At 33.7% G+C, this 20,710-nt stretch overlaps 1 protein-coding gene across 4 annotated transcripts in view; it reads left to right on the forward strand.

Annotated features, from left to right (window-relative positions):
• Positions 1-20,710, forward strand: part of LOC118197347 (uncharacterized) — a 194,964-nt gene that overhangs the window by 4,382 nt on the left and 169,872 nt on the right. For 2 of the 4 annotated variants that reach the window (XM_085813143.1, XM_035368846.1), the window contains exons 2-3: positions 15,219-15,321; positions 15,435-15,501. The exons of 1 other annotated variant lie outside the window; for it this stretch is intronic. In XM_085813143.1, coding sequence (XP_085669269.1) covers positions 15,452-15,501 — 50 coding nt within the window. In that variant the 5' untranslated portion in view covers positions 15,219-15,321; positions 15,435-15,451. The remainder of the gene's footprint in view (positions 1-15,218; positions 15,322-15,434; positions 15,502-20,710) is intronic. One more of the 4 variants, XM_035368847.1, reaches the window with a different exon arrangement.

A 20,710-nucleotide genomic window follows, 5' to 3' on the forward strand; every position in this document is an offset into this window, starting at 1 on the left:
GTAAGAATAGTGCCCTTAGCTATGGGAAGTGAAGTTATTGGTATCTGGAAATGTTTAAATTTTTCAAAAATTTCTTCGATATATTTTTGCTGATGTATAAAAAACCCATTTTCATTCTCTAAGAATTCAATTCCAAGTAACGTTTTAGTTTTGCCTAATACTTTAAGATCAAAAAACTTACTCAGCTGTGAAATTACTTTATCTATACTATATTGATCTTTACTAAAAATCACCATATCATCTACATATAACAAGATAATTACATTTGAACCCTTATAAACACAATTACACCATTGTATTTTCTTAAAATGTAGATTTTCTAAAGTACTTTCAAATTCACAAAACCATTCACGGCCGCTTTGATGTAGACCGTAAATGGCCTTGTGTAATAAACACACTTTATTTTTCTCTTCGATAAATCCCTCTGGTTGGGTCATATATATTTTCTCATTTAGGTTTGCATATAAATATGCATTCTTTACATCTAACTGACAATTAGTCCATCCATATAAACATACCAGTATAGTGAAAAATTTACTAAAGGACTGTAAACGTCATCAAAATCTTCACCCCTTTTCTGCCTGAATCCCTGTGCTACTAAGCGTGCTTTGTATCTAACCACTTGATTCTTTTCATTTCTTTTTAGCGTATAGACCCATTTGTTTCCTATTATAGTTTTATTTTCTGGCTTTTCGACTAATTCCCAAACCTTTCTTTTCTTTATTGTGTCGATTTCTTCTTTCATTGCCTTATCCCATTCTTCGGCAATTACTGATTCTCGTGCTTCTTTAAAATTTTGTGGGATAACTATTTCTACGGAATTTGCCTCTTCAGACGCAGAACTAGTCTCCTGTTCCACGAAATTAACTTTCCCCGAGTATTCGTTTTTTCCACTAAAATCGAACTTATCTTTTTCATATTTAATATTTCTTGCCTCACAATACTTTTCAATATCATTATAGGATCTAAAACGGGTGTCTGTTCCCTCTACATAATAATATATGTCTGTACGTGTTCCATCTGGCCTTTTAACTGCTTTTCTTTGCCAGTTTAAGTCTGATACTTCTTTCGGAGTAGATTTGTCATCTGACAACTTTATTTCTTCTCTAGAAATTTCCTGGTCTTCATCTGATTCTACTAATAGCTCAGATTCCTCTAGTCTTTTAAATTTAGGTTTTGATTTCTGTTCCAGGATGCCATTTGCTGCATACAGTTTTTCATCGAACTTCACATTACAGGTTTCTGTTAATTTGCGTTCTTCTGGCAGCCATATCCTATAACCTCTAGTTTCCTTCGCATATCCTACCATGATTCCTTCTTTGCACCTCATTTCTAATTTATTCCTAATCTGTTTTGGCACGCCAACATAGGCTTTACAACCAAATACTTTAAAATAAACAACACTGGGTTTTTTATTAAGGAACTTTTCATAAGGGGTTCGGTTGCTTTTATGACATACTCTGTTCCACGTATGTACGAAACAGCCAAGAGCTTCTGCCCACCATTCTTTTCCCATTTTACTGTCATTAAGCATAGCTTTAACTGCGTCTAATGCTGTTCGGTTAAAACGTTCATACACACCGTTCTCTTCTGGGGTGTACGCGTTCGTGCGTTCAACACTAATTCCATTTTCGGCTAAGTACCCTTCGAATTGCCTATTACAGAATTCCCCACCATTATCAGTGCGTATACTTATTAATTTTCTATTTGTCAGTCTTTCCATTTGCCTATGATAATTCTTAAAGTTGTAGAACGATTCATTTTTATTTTTCATACAATACACTGTTACTAATCCACTATAGTCATCTATAATAGCAAGAAAATATTTACTCCCACCCTTAGATGGAACTGGTAGTGGGCCACAAACGTCTAAATAAACCAACTGCAATGGTTTATCCGATCTCTTCGGAACAGATTTAAAAGTTATTCTACTAGATTTAGCAATAATACATGATTTACACCTCTCTATTGGTTTTTCAATTTCTGGTAACCCTTTCACGCTTTGATTCTTACTAGTTTTCTCAATATAATCAAAAGTTACGTGGCTAAATCTCCGATGCCATAGCATTGCATCGTCTATTTTATTTAACTTTCCAATTTCTGTATCGTAACCAGCTTCCCTTTTACCTGTTGCATATCTAAATGGTTTTACGTGATAAAGTCCGTCATATCGTTTAGCGTAGCATAATCTATCCCAATTATTAAAGTATATCCACATCTTCCCTTTTGAAATCACAAAATGAGCACCAGCCTTTTCTAACCTTGCTCCCGATAATAAATTTCTTCTTAGATTTGGATTATATAACACATTATCTAACTCAATCCAATTTATTCGATTGCCTACTTTTACTGCAAATTTGACAGTACCCTTTCCTAGTACTTTACTTTCACAATTTCCTACAGCTAAAGACATACGTATATTGTTTATTTCTTCGAAATTTGTCATTAAATTTCTATTATTACAGAAATGAGTTGTAGCTGCAGTATCTACGACCCAATTAAATTTATCTGCGTTACCTCCTTTATCTGTAGTTGTTACATAATTTTCTACTAACATTAATTCTTTATCTTTAAACTGTCCATTTTTATCGTCTATTTTAAACTTCTGATTTTTACTTACATTTTCTTTACATTGAGCAATTAAGTGCCCAAATTTATGACATCTGAAACAAGGTCCTATTCTCATATTCCCCATGTTTTTCTTAGATTTAGTTTTGTTTTCAACTTTATCTTTCCCTGAGTTTAAACTAATAGTATTAAACACGCTTACCTTGCTGTCTTCTAAATCGGCAATTACCTGGCGAAGTCGGCTTTCTTCCCTTACCAGCTCTTCAGCAATTCTTTCCAGCATAAAATCTTCGTCCTTCCACCTATATATCAACTGTACAATGCCGGAGTATTCTTGGGGTAATCTCCTTATTGCCTGAAATCCTTTAAAAAGATCTGCCAAGTTGTGACCAGCTTCAGCCAACTTCTTTGCAGTCATTCTTATTCTTGCGATGAATAATCCTATTTCTTCATTTGGCGTATATCTAATACTAAAAAATTCATCCAGTAACTGAATTATCCTTGCTCTTGTTTTGGGTTCAAATTGCTTCTGTAGAACTTCCCACGCTTCTTTACCACTTGAACATTCTTGTATCAGCGGCCTGAACTCAGCTTTAATTCCGTAAGTAATATAATGTAGTGAAGGCTCTGTTCTCCCTCAGTGTGAACTCCTGCTTTTCACGCTTTGTTGCACTTTTATCTAATTCTTCTTCTTTGTCCTCTATGAAGCTCCAACAATTTCTATCCAGTAACAGCATTTTCATGTCGACTTTCCATCGATCCCAGTTGTCATGGTTTAACAACTCAAAACCTTCAGGTAGTAATGACATCTTCAATTAAGTGTGAGCACAACGACTTAAACAAACTTCTAAGACAGGTCAGCTTCTTTTCGTGGATAACGGCCCTCTTCACCTACATTCCTTCAAAGCTGAGTTGAACTGGATGACTGATTAGCTGTTGACGCTGGGCCCATAACCCTGTTGGCAGTGGTGATAAAGGCAAAGCATGTTTTGCTTCCCTTAAAATAAAGCTAAGACTAAACTAAATAAAATCCTTGCTTTATTCCGTAAATAAAATAAAAGAGCTAACACTTTAGCCTTTACATTTAAAATCATTTAGTAAAAGCAAAGTAGCATTATGCTAACTCATAATAACACAAGAGAACAAGAACACCAAAAACCTTTCTGGCGATACCGCCGTACATATATATTATATTCGGCCAACCCGCCGATCTTGACGTTATCGGCCAATCAGCGGCAACCACGTTAGCTTACCGCCGATCGACCTCCGATCAAAATTTGCATGTGGAAAACTAAAGCCAACAGTGAAGAGTGTGCGCAATGCCATTTTTGTGCAATTCTGGGGGTTGATCTTTACATTATGGTAACTTGGCGTTTTTTTGGCGAAAATTTGGCGACCAACTCTCCTATAGCAACCCGCTGTTTTTTTTTCCGGCCGCCATTTTGTCTTCACGAAGTAAAGACATGTTTCTTTTCTTTTTATCTACTGAACACTTCTTCCAACAATCTACTAGCCGAATTACACTTATGCTAGAAATTTTATCTAACAAAACTGCTTAATCATGACAAATATTCACTGCAAAATTGGGAAAAAGTGCACAATACCATACTCCTTACGCGTTTTTCAAAATAATATATACACATAAACCATGTACACGCCGACTTATTTTTACTTAAAAAGAATCCCAGAATTGCACAAAAATGGCATTGCGCACACTCTTCACTATATCCATGTACACTGCTTTTTTCTCATAAATTACAAAAATTTCACGAAAATACATGATAATTTTCTCAATCTTTAAACCCGGTAAAAAGAACATATATGAAATTACCTGATTGCGAAAAAGTATTTACCCTTTCCAAATATGAACATTTCCACATATAAAATAAATAAAATATCCAAAAACTTTTACCTCTAAATCATCTATTACATTATACACGTCACCAACGAATTCATACCGCAAGCATTACAAATACTTAGTATCAAATATTTAAATTATTTCCATGCAAGTTTACTTCAACTTAAACGTATACCAAATTCCTACAAACATAAAATTCACAAAATAACTATCATTTAATTAAAATATAATTAAATTCAAAAACACTACTTAAAATATAAATGAGCACATACATTAAATTAATACATACATAAATACCCATTTCGAATTCACTTTAGTTACGGCCATGGGATCCAAAAATTCACGAACACTGTTTCACACAACACAGAATAAAGCCAAATACAAAATTTCCAGATTTTTTTCCCGATTTCCCCCCTTTTCCGATTAAAGAACCGTAATTCGTCCATTAATATCACATGACATATCCCATGATCTCTCATTTCCCTCACACAAAATAATACGTAATCGGAACTGAGTACTGCTCACATTATTACCAAAGTCCCAGGTAGTAACCTTTATCGCCTCCAAAATGTCGCCAAACTACCAGTTACCATATTGTAAAGATCAACCCTGGGATGTTTTTTTAAGTAAAAATAAGTCGATGTGTACATGGTTTAGTGATATTCTAATTAAATGATAGTTGTTTTGTGAATTTTATGTTTGTAGGAATTTGGTATACATTTCAGTTGAAGTAAACGTGTATGGAAATAATTTAAATACTTGACACTATTTGTAACCATTTGTAATGTTTGCGGTATGAATTTGTTGGTGACGTTTATAATATAATAGATAATTTAGAGATAAAGTTTTTGGATATTTTATACGTGGAAATGTTCATGCTTGGAAAGGGTATATACTTTTTCGCGATCAGGTAATTTCATATATGTGCTTTTTACCGAGTTTAAAGATTCACAGAATTTTTTTGCATTTTCATGCAAATTTTCGTAATTTATGAGAAAATAGCAGTGTAGATGGATAAAGTTAAGAGTGTGTGCAATGCCATTTTTGTGCAATTCTGGGATGTTTTTTTAAGTAAAAATAAGTCGATGTGTAAATGGTTTATGTGTATGTGCTGTTCTGAAAAATGCGCAAGGAGTTTGCGATTGTGCACTTTTTCCCAATTTTGCAGTTAATATTTGTCATGATTATGCAGTTTTGTTACATAAAATTTCTAGCATAAGTGTAATAAGTACTATGGTTCACAAATAAATAAAATCACAAATCCCTACTTCTATCATGCACTGCCATGAAAAATAATCTCCCAGACCCTCTTTTCACACTTCCAAATACCCACTACCCCTCAACAGGATAGCCACAATGATATTTCCTTTTGCCGAACTTCAATTCAACAACTACCATTTTATCTTTCCCTCCCATCTTCTCAGACACGGAGGCGAATGAACGAGCTCCAGCGAAAGTTTTTCAACGTCAACAGGGTTGCCATGGAACACGCAATCACGCCAAAAACCAGCATCGCCACATTTGGTGAAATTAGGGCGTATATTAGAGTTGTACTGAAATGTTTAATAAAGTAAACAAATAAATATTAAGCTTTTTTTTTTTTTTTTTTTTTTTTTTTTTTTTTAAATTTTGATACCCTTTAGATCATAATTTTTCTTTGTTTCATAAATTACGGTTTCATATTTTTAATTTTAGAATTTCTGCATGCCATCTTACGAGATTTAAACTGATGATCTATAATCCGGAATCGCCGAAGTCCCGACGAGTCCGGATTAACGACTTTTGACTGTACTTAAAAGTAATTCGCAGTATTTTCTTTTGCATGACAGAATATTTTAGGCTAGAATAATGTCCCGTACTTTGCTATATTCTAGAAAAACAATAGTTTTCCCTCACAAACAGTAATTATATAAAATTTGCATTAGACAAGTTAAGTTAGTGGTTGATTGATGGTGCTATTGAACTATAAATATTACAGTTACAAAGTCCAAGATCTGTACTCGTCGGGAATTCAGCAATTCTGGATTTGTAATTTTTTTGGATATTAGATCATCAGTTTAAATGGCATGTAGAAATTATAAAATTAAAAATATGAAATCGTGATTTATGAAATAATGAAGCATTTATGATCTAAAGGATATCAAAATTTATAAAAACTTAATATTTATTTGTTGACTTTAAACATTTCTTTCACTATAAGTTGTTTAAGTTGCTTTGTTTTTTGACATAATTTCTTGTTTAGTTACATAGTTGAAGTCCTGTAACTAATGCGTCGAAATTTCAGACTAATTTGTCAATCGAAGTTTTTCATTTTCAGTAATCTGTATGTCACTTTCTTCACTATTGGTAGTTGTATTTTCTGGATCTAGAACCGTAACTACAGATTTCGCCATCCATTGATTGATTGATGATTGAGGAGCATTGCCATTTCAATGAAAATCTTCTTTTATATCATCTTCATTTATTACCTCTTTACGAAATCTTCTTACGAACTTCTTTACGAAATCTGTTAATTGGAAAATTTCACCTTTGGTTTGCAATATTCGAAAACCTTTAAAATTTGTGGCTACCATCATAAAATTCAGCTCTTGCTCATTATACATATTTGGCTATGTATCATGAGATTGGCGACTAAAGCTAAGTTGTTCTGCTAAATTTTATCTTGCTTCTATCATGCATTAAGACAATTATGCCTGAATTGTGTTAGTTTAGCTATTTATTACACTTATGTCTATTTCTTGCACATACTTAAGGCTTATCTAAGTCCTGAATAAATAAATTGCCACATATACTTAAGGCTTATGGAAGTCCGCCACTAGATATCTTACTGCCTGATGCAGTCTCTGCGGGTCCTAAGTTCCGCTACCAAGCATCTTCCTTTATCTTTTCTAAATTCTGCCACCCCTTGTAGCCAATGAGCCCTGGCGCTGCTTGTGGGTTTATGTGAATAACAAATCACTTATTCTTAATTCAAAGAGCAGTAAATGTAATCTTTTTTATGAGTATCATTAACAAAATCTATTTTTAGCATATGGAAAGAAATTTTTCCTCGTCAACATTTCTTAGTGCAGTTAACTTAAATCTGTAATCATCGTCAAGCATAATGTCAACATAAAAGGTTACTATGCTCTTTGTTATTCGTGTTATTCGATTACTAACATAAAAAAAAAAAAAAAAAATGTTTAGGCATTGTTATATGAGTCATTACTCAAGTTGTCATGTGCTGAGAAACATGCAGTGATAGAAGCAAAATATAATAATAATGATTCGCCAGGGATATAAAATATAGTAGGTGTAGATTCAATGATGTATCTATGTAAAATGTTTCGGTTTCAGATGTAAGCCAAGCAGACAATTTGGAAGCTACAGAGCCAAATTATTGATGATACAAATTTATGCTAAAATGATTGTTTCTTCAATAACGAGGTATTTTATTTAGTGGAGAAGTGAAATTAAGAATCGGAACTCTCCACATGTTTTATTATGTGCAGATGAGATAAAATGCGCATTCATAAAGCATACAGAAAAAAGTTGTTTGTGGCTTTGAGGTCCGGATTTTAGATCATTCCGGATATTGGACATCCAGATCTTGGGTTTTATACTCTATTATGTTAAAATAGATGCTAGTATTTTTTTTTTTTTTTTTTTTTTTTACACAAGTCGATTTGTGAAATTTGTATGTAAGTGATATTTTATGCTGTTATTGTATACATTCAAAATGTCAGCTGATGGAAGTGAATATGAATATTCAGTATGAGCCATATTGCCTGAATATTCTATCTGTCAGATTCTGAGCAAGATTTAGATGTTTGTGAGAGTGAATTGTTTAACAAGCACTGTTGAAAGGACTATGACATTCTCTTATGTGTCGTATCATGTTTTCATGTATATCGCATCACCACTGCCATATAAATTGTTAACAAATATTAAATAAAGTATGATTTCATAAGTAAATTGTCTTTTATGTGCTGTAGTTGCTCAACCAACAAACATAGCAGAGTTAACTCTTATGAATTATTTAAACTTATGTATGCTATTAAAAGCTGGGTGCATCTGCCTGTTTATTAGTTTGTAACATTGTCTCCGAAATGGTGGGAGTTATTTTTAAGAGAGGTATCTCTAGATTCCAAAAATTTTTGGGAAGTCATTTCGAACATTCTCATCTTTGTACAAATTTAATGAGCTGAGCTATTAATTAAAAACTCTGAAAATGCTAATTTTTGCACTCATTTTCCGTATGTCGAAAGTCTCGGCCACTGGAGATAAAAATAGTTTATTTTGAAAAGCATTGTCCCTGCTTTTAAATTGCGTAGTTTGTTAATCAAAAATGTATAAATTTTACAAAATATGAAATTAAAATAGCATTGTCAAATATTAAGCACATTATTATATTATTCTGACATTGAAGAAAGCACCGATGGCGTGTGACATTGTATGTCGAAAATGTTTCATTTAACAAAAGCATTTTAAATAAATAAAGCTGCTGATAGCAACTTTTTTGTTTCGCTAGGATAATTGGTATATGTTATTGTAATTGGTATGATATGTTATTGCCTCATTAATTCTTTTATTGGTATTGAGAAAAAGTTATCTTGCATTAAATTAAATCTTAATGTCATGTATATATGTTTGAACCTGAAGTGGCAAAGTTGTCGTTTCCTGGTATGACAACAAAAAATTATTTATTATTTATGATTTGGTTATTGCTGGAAAAGAATGAACTGATTTTATTCATATGAAAATGTTTTTATGAGTTTTCTTTTTAGGTGTACATAGAACTTCTAAATTTTTCTTTGGCTGCAGCCCACTCTTAGGCTTGCTTGCCTGCTTGTTAAATATGTTTTTTTTTTTTTTTTTTTCCAAATTTGGTCCTTAGTGGCAAAAATATTTTTGGATTATAATTATGCGCATTGGTTTCTCTTCAAATTGACAATAAAAAATAGCAAATTTTTGGGAGATAATTGAAATTAATTTAGTCCTAAAGCAGCTAGTTGTGGTAGTTATTTTTCCAAGTAAAAATCACCAGCTTAAAAAAAATCACATACTTATTCATCTTTTCAATTAATATTTGTTTTTCTCTTTAATTAAAACAATATTTAATTAAACAATGCCACAGCAGTGGCTCTGCTTGTGGCATAAGAGGCATATGTAGCTGTAAATACTTAATCTTTACTTTTGACGAATTAAAAGACACACATGGTTATCAGGGCTGAATTAAGACCTTTACTGGCCAGAAGCAGCTAAACCATATATATTTACACCAGTTTCTTCTTCATTCCTTTTTTTTTATCTTGGTTTTGGTGTAGTTGGCGTCATTCCATATTAAAACCAGCTTTTTTTGTGCTTTACATTGTAAAATGGCTGCCGGTGGTAAACTGGATGTTTGGTGGTATAGAACGAGAGAGCGAAAGGTGTTTTTTTAAGTGGAAAGTTAAAAGAAACTTCGGTGGATGTAATTTAGCAGAATAATTTACCTGGAACAACGATTATATCCGACTGCTGGAAGTCGCACGATTGTCATTTTGATAATGGTTTTGTTCACTTGGAACTGATATCAGCACTACGAAGGTATGTGCAGTGTCATAAAAAGGAACTTTCGGAAGAAATGCCACTGACGAATATTTTTTACTGTTATTTTTGTGCCGGCAGCAATATGCATATTCTAGTTCAGATAAGTTTAGAAAGTTTTTGAATGCTGTTAAGTAATTTTGTGTGCTACAGGCTGAAGTCTCAGAAATTTCTAAATAAGGTAAGTCAGCAGTTCGCAGCACCAAGTTTGTGCAATTATCTTATGTTTTTTTAAGTGAAAATAGATCAGTATGTACACACACACACACCAAATTTGTTCAATTTTTTGACTTGTTATTTTGGTTTTGTGTAGTGACCGTCTTGAAATTTTGCCATTGCGCCAGAAAAGAATCGCTAAAAATTCAAGGCACCCAACTGTAAACTTTTACCTTTTGTTTTAATTATGTTTTATTGCATTATGTTTTGGATGCCATTTTACTGGGGAGAGTGTTGGATGTAAACAGGAATGATAGTAAAAAATTGCCAATTTTTGTAAAGGGACACCCTGAAATATATTTTTACCCTGTAAAACCATCCGTTAATAAGTATTAATGAGAGACTAGGGTTTAGGTTGGCAAATGCTGGCTAGTGAAAATGCTTAAGTTAGTGCTAGATAAAGTGCAGTAACTACGGAGACTTGTAGTATTTTGATTTTAATTGATTGCCTTATGAATTTGTTTTTGGTATTAGGAAGCATGGAAGAATTATTTGCTTGAAATAGGCTCCAAAACTGTTCTATTTCCCTCAATATTGTTGTGTTTTTTTTCTGACACCAGTTGTTACATTATTTTCTTCCTTCACGTTCGTACGGGGTTCATGTGGATTTGGAGTGAATAATGACGACACTTGATGAAGTATTGAAACACACTTTACTTACCAATATTTTAATAAGGACAGCTCCAAAATACTTATTCAGTCTGTCAAGATCTACAGTAAACACGCTGGAACAATCAGCGACACAGCCTTCACACTGTCAGGCAATAACGGTGGAGACAGCTTCACTTCACAAGCACCAGAGTATAGCTCCCGACTCTGCTCGGTCATTCTTGAAACTTCACGTACTTTCGAGACTCTCCACGCTACAACTCACAATGTACTCGATGACACACAGAGCACAGCTCCCGACATTTCGGTTCAGTCATTCCTGGAGCTTAACACACTCTCTCGACGATGCACTAAGAGACTCCTTTGGTCACTCGACGACCCACTCGGCACTCACTGCCCTGCTGTCAACTGGATTGACTCTCTAGATGAGACACCAACTCGATACGAACTAACTCGCACACCAGACGAGGCACTCTGACTCGCCCTCTCGATGAAGCACACTCTGACCTCGGACTAGCAGGGTTTATATAGCTTTCGGCTTGTGTTCGAGAACATTCTGGGCTAAACCGGTAAGAATTCGTTCCAGAAGGTTCTCCATCCGTCCATGGCATATCGCCAATTTCGTCGCCAAATGGGGCAACCCTGCCTTCCCTTACCATTTTATGGCAACCCTGAAACTGCTTTGCGGGGAAGCCATGTTATCGCGCCTGTACATTTCGTAACAATATGTAATAAATACAAGAGGATTTCAGAGTTCAGTATACATTAATTCAATTCTGTATGGTGTGTATGCTATGCAATTTTCTGAAGGATTTTGTTAAATATATCAGTGGCTTAACATTTATAATATCTTAAATTGGTTCAGATTGTTAGCTCGGATGTTTTTGGATACTGTCTATCAAGTCATGTAGTGGAAATCAGATGGCACATTCTTACACTGGTCATCAAAATTAAAGGATAATGAGAAAAATATGCTCACTGAGTTAATGTTACAACCAATGCCTAGATCTGTATTTATTTATGTTAACTGAATACAATTGAACCAAAATTGCACTTTCATGCATATATTATTGCCAGAAATATGCAAATTGGGCAACTGACAATGTGGTGCGTGAGACAGATGGGCTGGAATTCCAGTCAGTAGTGTTGTTTAAAGTGAATCTGTTTTCTGAGGGTGATCAGTATTCAGTATGGTTCAAAGGCATGATTTAGGTGAAGATCAAAAGTGGCAAATAATTGATAGAATTGAGGGAGGTCAAACAAAAATGGAAGAGGCTCAGGATTTGAATATCGTCCTCAAGTGTCATATCAAGAGTTTGAAGCTGATCTTTAAGCACTGAATAGATTGGTAGACAGTCTGTTCAAGGACGACCAAGATCAACAGCTGCATCAGAAGTCTGTTTCCGGTCATTGTAGGCTCAAAGAAACCACGGAACGACTCTAAGAGATTTGGTTTTAAACCTTCAGGTTGCTACAGGAACTCAAACTAGCCTTTCTGATGCTGCACAAAGGCTTAACAAGGTTGAACTGTATGCGAGAAAACTAGTGGTTTATGACCTACACAATCCAGCTTCCAAAGAGGCCCGTTTAAACTGGTGCCTTTTTCATGTTCATTGGAGCCAAGATGATTGGGCCCGAGTATTGTGAACTGATGAATTCTGATATAGTTTGAACACCGGTTCTAGATGTGGTTTGATCTGGAGAAAGGAAGGAACACACATCTTGCTTTCCCTTGTCCGTGAAATATCTGTTTCCGCGACCTCAGGTTAATGGTTTGGGGAGGAATCATGACAAATGGCCACACCAAACTGCATATCTTTCGAGGAAGGTATGTAACTGCTTGGTGATATGTGGGCAAGGTAGTGGAACTCCAAGTTAGACTGCTGTGGAGTGCTACTGCCCATAGTTTTTGCTAATGGATGAGTGTGTGGCCTCATTGAGTATACATGGTGTCAGGATACTTGCAAACAGAAGATTTCATTCGAATGAATTGGCCATCTTACTTACCTAACTTGAGACCTGATTGAGAATGTATAGGATGCCCTAGCATGCTGAGTTTCAGTGTCCAAATTCCTCTGTGGACCCTCCAGTCACATGCAGTTCAACAAGACTTGATCAATACTTTAGTAAAGTCTATGAAATCAAGATATGAGGTATGCGTACCTGTCCGAGGTGACCATACACCATATTAAAGAAAATGTTTTTCATAAGAGGTGACTTAATTCTTCCATCATTCTCCAGTTTCCATAAATTTGATTTTATTTCCAATATTTTGCAAGTAATCAACTCCTAAACATTGTAATTTACGTTAACTAATGCTTTTCTATAAATTTCTATTAATAATTTTTCATGAATTATCAGTTCTATTTTATTTCTTTAATTCTCCTTTAATTTTGATGACCAATGTTAATTCCAAGAATATCAAATTGCAATGTATTTCATTGAATTCTGAAAGCTGTCTTTACGTGACATTGCAATACTATTTCATTGTGCCATCTTAGCATATAAAAGTTTTCATAACTATATTTATAATAAAGTAGGGAAATATTTATTAACTTGTATTTAAAATCTGTAAATATTTTGATAAGTTTTAATTGTATGTTAGTATCATTATAGCCTTTTATATAAGAATTATTTCAATAATTTTCCCAATGATAATTTTTATTTTAGATTCATGTAATAGGATGTTGTGCATTATGTAAGGTTCCATGGTCAGATCTTTAGTATAATACTTTTCATAAAAGATACGAATCTTTAGAATTCATCATTTTATGAAAATACAAGTATTGATTATAAATGGCAGAAAATATATAAATTTTATGTTTATGTAAATAAGAAAAAAGTTCAGTGTTTTAGAAAAGTTATATAAATGCTTTCAAAATTTAAATTGCAGAAAGCAGAGTTAAATTAATATTTCAGAATTTAAGTATGCATTTTTTTGTTAGATGAATTATATCAAAATGTTGTTTGCTTGTTGGGAGAAATAATTTCAAAAAGAGATCTGTGGAATCATTAGGATTTTTTTTCTAAGCAGGAGACTGGAAAAATGTGCAGTGCCCTTATAGGGACTCAAACCTTGGAGCTCTCAAATACGCATCGAGTATGCTTCTAGTTATGCCACAAGGGCATGCATAAAGGAGGGAGAAGATGCTTTATATACTTCCCATTTTAAAGGATGGCTGGGAATTAGGAGTCATTAGTTTTTTTTTTTTTTTTTTTTTTTTTTTTTTTTTTTTTTTTTTTTTTAAAGCAGGAGATGTGAAAGTGTGCAATGCCCTTGTCGGGACTCGATCCCTGGATATCTCGAATACGTGCCAAGTATGCTTCCAATTACACCTCAAAGGCATGTGGGAAGAGAGAGAAAATACTTCATAAGTTGTAAGTGAAAGATTTTCCATAGAAAAATTTTAACAAAATAAATAAAATAAAGTCTGGATAAAAATGTTCAGATTTAAAATAAACTTTTTAAAGTATATTACTGTATTGAGTGTAGGGAATTTCTTCCCCTTTTAAATGTCTTTTTAAAAATTATATCTATCTTGTATGGAATGTATAATATTTAAAAAAATATACTGAGATAGTTTTTTACATTTTTATTTCTACTCTTCCTTAATTTTTACATAAGAAAATGTTTTTACGTAGATTTACATTTAAGTATGTATTTAGGCGATTTAATAAACTTTCTTATGCCCAGCTATCCTCACCATTGTGTAGAAGAGAAGTATGTACATTGGAAATTTAAGTGAAATACAGGGTATTTTTGCTGCCTGAAGAAAAAAGCTCTTTTGTCAGACAATCTTGAAATGTATTGCTTTTCTCTATAAAGAATAGCAAATTAATTTTGCATAAATGTAGCTTGTATTATTAATTAATTTTTAATTCTGTTTTGTATGAAGTATATCAATTAATGAAGCTGGTTTATTTTTCTTTTAAAGTATGATAAAACATGGATAGTAATCTTGAATGTAAAGTTATTATTGCATACATTGTTGTTACATATAAATTAAAAGTAAATTTTAGCATAATGTTGATTACCAGATTCAGAAAATTATTATGTATAATTATTCGCAGTTGTATTGTTGGTTGAAAAATAATCCTTTCATATTTGTAAACCATTCTTTGATTTAGTGGTTAGGAAATAATGCAAGCAAAGTAATTTGCTGGCTAAATTAGAAATTTTATTCATTTCTTATGACTTAATTATTTGATATTTTACATGAAATTTGAATGCATCTTTCTTATTTATTATTTTTCACTTTTTTTTTAAGACTTTTTTACTATATTTTAATGCGTGATTTGATTTTCACTATATTTAAATAGTATATTTGCTCTGTAAAAAATATTTTCCTTTTTCTTGACATTTTATGTTTATGAATCTCTTTTTCTTTCTTTTCTGAAGAAATCGGTTTCTTTTCACTGTACAGTTCAAGTTTAATTACAGACTTTAAACAGAGTGAATGGTTGAAGTTTTATCATCTGTAGAAATAAATAAAAATGGCAAGGTATTGTGAATAGTTATAATTTTCTCCAAAACTACTGTACTCTTTCTTCTGTATTGAGACTTAGTGTTAAATTGTCTCAAATTTAATTGATATTTTTCTAAAAATTATTACAGGCAAAAAAAATTCTAATATGATGTCTTTGAATAGCAATAAAAGAAAAGGCAGAACAAATGCAAATAGGTTAGTAACTTTTTAAATTGTTTTTTAAAGAATTATTTTGTGGTTATTATTATTTATAGGTTAAAGAAGCTGAAAAAGTTTTAAAAATCTTTTTTCAGTTTTCAGATGTTAAAATATCACATTAATATTCTTTACCAAAAAATTAGAGAATATTTTTTTAAGTTTTGTCAAAATGAAAATAATTACATGTGAGATGTTCTTAAAGTCCTTAATGATTTTAAAAAATTTATTTTACATTACCTACATACTGCAACAAAATCTATCCAAATACAACTCCGCAAGTGTCTGTCTATTCAACATTCACTCGAGCATTTTCAGCAGTTTATAATGCATATGTTTTGATTCAAGCAATTATAATATGACTAGGTAGTTATTTTGGCCTAAAATCTATTATTGCAAACTATGAGTTCATGGATGTCTTTTCAAATAATACTTTGTATGAGCAGGAGAAATTGCCAATTTATTGTAATCAGTAAAATCTAAAATAAATATATGTAAAGAGCTAAAGGAATATGTGGATATTGGGGGTAAATCCTCTTCAGCACATAAGAAATATCGTGAATCACTAATATTATTGTAAACTAGTATTATTGCTAGCAAATTCTGTGGTGCAATTTGGCTAGCTCTCTTTGAATTGCAGTCTCACAGACCTGAATAATTCTCGATTCCTCCAGGAACTATAGTTATATTGTGTTGCATGGATTTCCGGAAGCTTTTGGGAAAAAATTACTCTTGGAGCTTCAAAAATGCATTTTTCTGAAATTCCAGTTGTCAAACTGAAAGAAAGTTTCTAAATATCACCAGCTTGGCAATAGAAATTGTTCCCAAGGTCCATTGGGAGAGTTTTTGCCTATATATCATGTTCTGGGTAGGTTGTTTTAACAATTTAAACATTATTGGATTCCAGATTGGAAGATCTACTATATACAAGAAATATATAATATATATATATATATAATGTGTAGCCACAAATTTAATTGTAAAACACTATCTTCATCAACATAGAGTTGTAAACTTGGTAATTTAGAATTGTCCAAACCAGAGAATTCCCTTTGAATTAGCTGTAATAACTTGTTTTCATCTGTTATATATTCCTGGCAAGACAAATCACCATAGATATGTTGATCTTTTGGAATTTGATTATTCTTCTTGAATAGCATTATCTAAGCCAACATACGTGCTTTGCATATGTAGTTAAAAAAAATTGATAATGGCAGTTTATATTTTCCAGTTGAATATGAATTAATGAAGAGACTTCTTGCTTATGTGTTTGACTGTTGGATTTTGGCTGCGATTCCATACATTCTTTTAACCACTGTGGGCCTTCCCACCATCAGAATTTCATCAACTGTTTGTTCCACATCCCTGAAGAGGTAGTAGACTCTAATCACCTGATATGTTTCCATAGCTCTGAGAAAGTCTTTGATCTTGTTTCTGTTACTCTATTAATGATAAAAACTGACTGTTCAATGTGGCAAGAGACAGAGAATATTTTCGATTTCTTTAAGAGCTTTCATTACTGACTTATGCAATCTGCCATCCATTTGTATGCAATCTATTTGTAGCTGCTACCAGTTTCAATCTTGCTTGGAGTAATCTTTGGGCTTGGCTCGAATTGTGTTAGAATGTTTTGAGGAGTATAAAAATGAATTCCAGTTAACATCCTGGCCGTCTAACTGATATCCTAGGCTTTGATTTACATCTAATGAATCGTGTAGCAGCATACACTACTTAACTAGTGTCATAGAAAAGTATATAGACTCAGTTTAACCTCTCTGCTCCCACAAGCCATCTGGGTATCTTTATATTGATTAAATATGGTAAATCTTTTCTCCACTTAAAAAATTCTTCCTTTACATCGTTATTCACGTGAGCATTTCATGGTTCCTTTGTCTTCTTAGTAGATTTCAATAGAACTGTAGGATATAATGTTGCAGGGCATATAAACCTTATAGGATTAAAAACTCAATTAAGAACTGACAGAATTTTTCTTTTAGTCACCCCTTCATCTTCTCTAAATTCCAAGCTTTCTGGACTATCTATAGAGTATCAGCTTTTCTATGCCATAATAGTCCCAAAATGTTGACTTGGTGGTTTCAAGTACACAAGTTTCTAAACAGCTGTATTCTCAACTTTCAAATCAAATTATGCTTCTTTCATAACCTTAGATGCTTCTCTCATAAAGGTTTCAAGTTCTTGTTTGTCTTTTACACTGGTAATGCAATTATCAACATAAAAGCTATCTTTAACCCTTTAACTGCTTAAGACGTGTTTAAACGTTTTTGGAATTTCTTTAAAAATGCTTAAGACGTGTATACACGAAGCTCGAATTTGGCGAAGATTGCTTAAGACGTGTATACACGAAGCCCGAATTTCGCGAAGATTGCTTAAGACGTGTTTAGACGACGCGATCTGGTCTTCCTTCCCCTACCTTTCTGCAGGCGGCTGTCAGTTGACACAAAGGTCTTAATAGGGTGTGAAGTCTCTTTGAAAAGAGCACTTTAGAAAAAAGTCCTTAGAGTGAAGTATCTTTGTCAGACAGCAGGTATGTATTATCTGTGTGCCGACTAAAAGTTTGCGAAAGAAGATAAATCGTTTTACAACTGTTTGCCTTGTGGTACTTTATACAAATGAAAGTCAAACAGGATCCGACGTTGTTATGGTACATTGCCGAATTTTAGTAGAAACAAGAAAAAATAAGAATTGTAACGGAGGATGCCTTTATGTCTATATGTTATAGATTCGAATATTTTATTTTTGTATTGAAAAATGATTACAATTTCTGATTCGTCAGGAAAAAATATAAAATGTTGCAACCAGCTTTCTTGTTTGCCTTCGTATTTCAAATGCACGTTATTATAATGGTATATTCTTCTTTTTACATTCTTAAATGTCAAAACTGTGCTTTCAGCATGCCTGAGTTTTGTACTCGTATGTGTGGCTCTATGCTCCGTAGAAATGGCGAAATGACATATAAAAATTATATGAATGTTGAAAGGAAGATATTCTACTTGAAACTTCAACTAAATGGAATAAATGAATACGCGAAGGAATTTCTAGAAATATTTGTTTTAAAAATTTTATTATTAAGATTTTAAATCCAAAATGTTTTGAAATCTAAAGAAAAAAATATGTAATCCTTGAAACATTTTTGGAAAGAAATCTATCGATATAAAATCTCTTAAAATTAATGCAGTGTAAATTACGAGGGCTATCCAGAAAGTAGATTACGTTTTGGAATAAAAAAATAAACAAAGTATAGGAAACAAATTTTATTATATACAGATGAAAGCCACACTCAAATACTACTTTTCTACATAGTCACCATACAAATTAAGGCATTTATCGTAGCGATGTACGAGCTTGGAAATTCCTTCGTCGAAAAATTCGGCCGCCTGCGCCTTCAACCACTTCGTTACCTCTTCTTGCAGCTGTGCGTCATCATCAAAACGCTGCATAGCCAGCCACTTCTTCATTGCTGGGAATAGGTGGAAGTCGCTCGGTGCCAGGTCGGGACTGTACGGCGGATGAGGAAACAACTCCCACTTAAAAGATTCAAGAACTTTACGAGTGACATTTGCCGTGTGGGGCCGGGCGTTGTCGTGAATCAACAAGATCTTAGAGCTCAACATTCCTCTGCGCTTGTTTTGAATTGCTCTTCTGAGTTTTTGGAGAGTTTGGCAATACCTTTGAGAGTTTATTGTAGTGCCTCTTTCCAGGAAGTCCACCAAAATTACACCTTTTCTGTCCCAAAAAACAGTCGCCATCATCTTTCTTGCCGACATTGTTTGCATGCATTTCTTGGGTTTTTGGGGAGAACTTGTGTGCCCCCACTGCATTGATTGCAATTTCGTTTCACAGTTCACATGTTTCACCCATGTTTCGTCACCAGTAACGATGCGATCGAGTAAAGAGTCACCACCCTTATGGTAAGCGTCCAAAAAGTTCAACGCTGCAGCCATTCGCTGATTTTTGTGGTCCTCTGTCAAGATTTTTGGAATCCATCTTGCACAAAACTTGTGGTAACCAAGCTTTTCGCTGATGATTTCGTGCAACAAACTTCGCGAAATTTGTGGAAAACTCAAAGAAAGTTCCGTTATTGTGAAATTTCGATTTTCACGGACTTTAGCATCGACTTTTTCGAGAAGTTCGGCGGTCACTATGCTGGGTCTCCCACTTCGATCTTCGTCGTGAACATTGGTTCGGCCATTTTGAAATCTTATGACCCACTGACGCACTCCACCTTCAGTGATAATGTTGTCCCCATACACTTCACGAAGCTGCCGATAGATTTCTATCGGTTTACAGTTTTTTGCAGTCAGAAACCTTATTACTGAGCGCAGCTCGCGGGATTTTCAATTAACGCAGACATTTCAAACCGTCACAGTATCTGAACGGAGCACAGCACGAACCTCTCACTAGCACGGCTAGATGCAGACTGAGCTGCGCAACGCTCTGACCCCAAGATGGCCGCGCTAGCCCCGCCCCTAGCGGACACAGACGGAAACGTAATCTACTTCCTGGATGGCCCTCGTAATTAAAACAGTTAGTGTACGGAAGGGTTATTTATACTCCACACAAAAAATTACAGTCAGAAGATCAATTATTTAAAGATATAAATTAATTAATTACATTAAAAGAATTTAAAATAAATTAACATCTGTCTAAATGTCAGTGCTAACAGCAATAGCACGAATGAAAGTTATTCTTTAAATTCCGAACTTAATTCATCCGTAGGTATGCAATGATTGGATCTTTGCGATTACTTTTCTTATAGATACTACAAAAGGCTGCCAACGAAGTAGCGGTAAAATCGTTGAATACTAATAGTTTGAAGCGGGTTCAAATCCTGACGAATGGATTGCCTGCATACCAGTTTTAGCGAATTTTTGCTGCCCATGTTTAATGTGAATATGAGCCAATTTTAGTTAGCTTTTCATGATGACGGGCCTTGACTACGAGTCCTCGCTCGGGTTATGTTTGGTTTGGCTTGTTAGATTATTAAGCACGTGAAGGCGATCTGTCTAAGGGGAAGTATGCTTTTGTGACAGATTTTCTAAGGGAAACAATCTCGCACTACAAAATTAAAAGGTAAAACCATAAAAACGCCCATGCAATCAGCTTGTTCACGGGGGGTTTGAATGCAGGTCAAACTACCAGTATGTTAAGAGAAGTGATTTCAAGAATGTTTAATTATTTTATTTAGTTT

Source organism: Stegodyphus dumicola, chromosome 3, assembly GCF_044657685.1.
Source record: "Stegodyphus dumicola isolate Sdum_Otavi_A_Nest chromosome 3, ASM4465768v1".
Taxonomy (NCBI): domain Eukaryota; kingdom Metazoa; phylum Arthropoda; class Arachnida; order Araneae; family Eresidae; genus Stegodyphus; species Stegodyphus dumicola.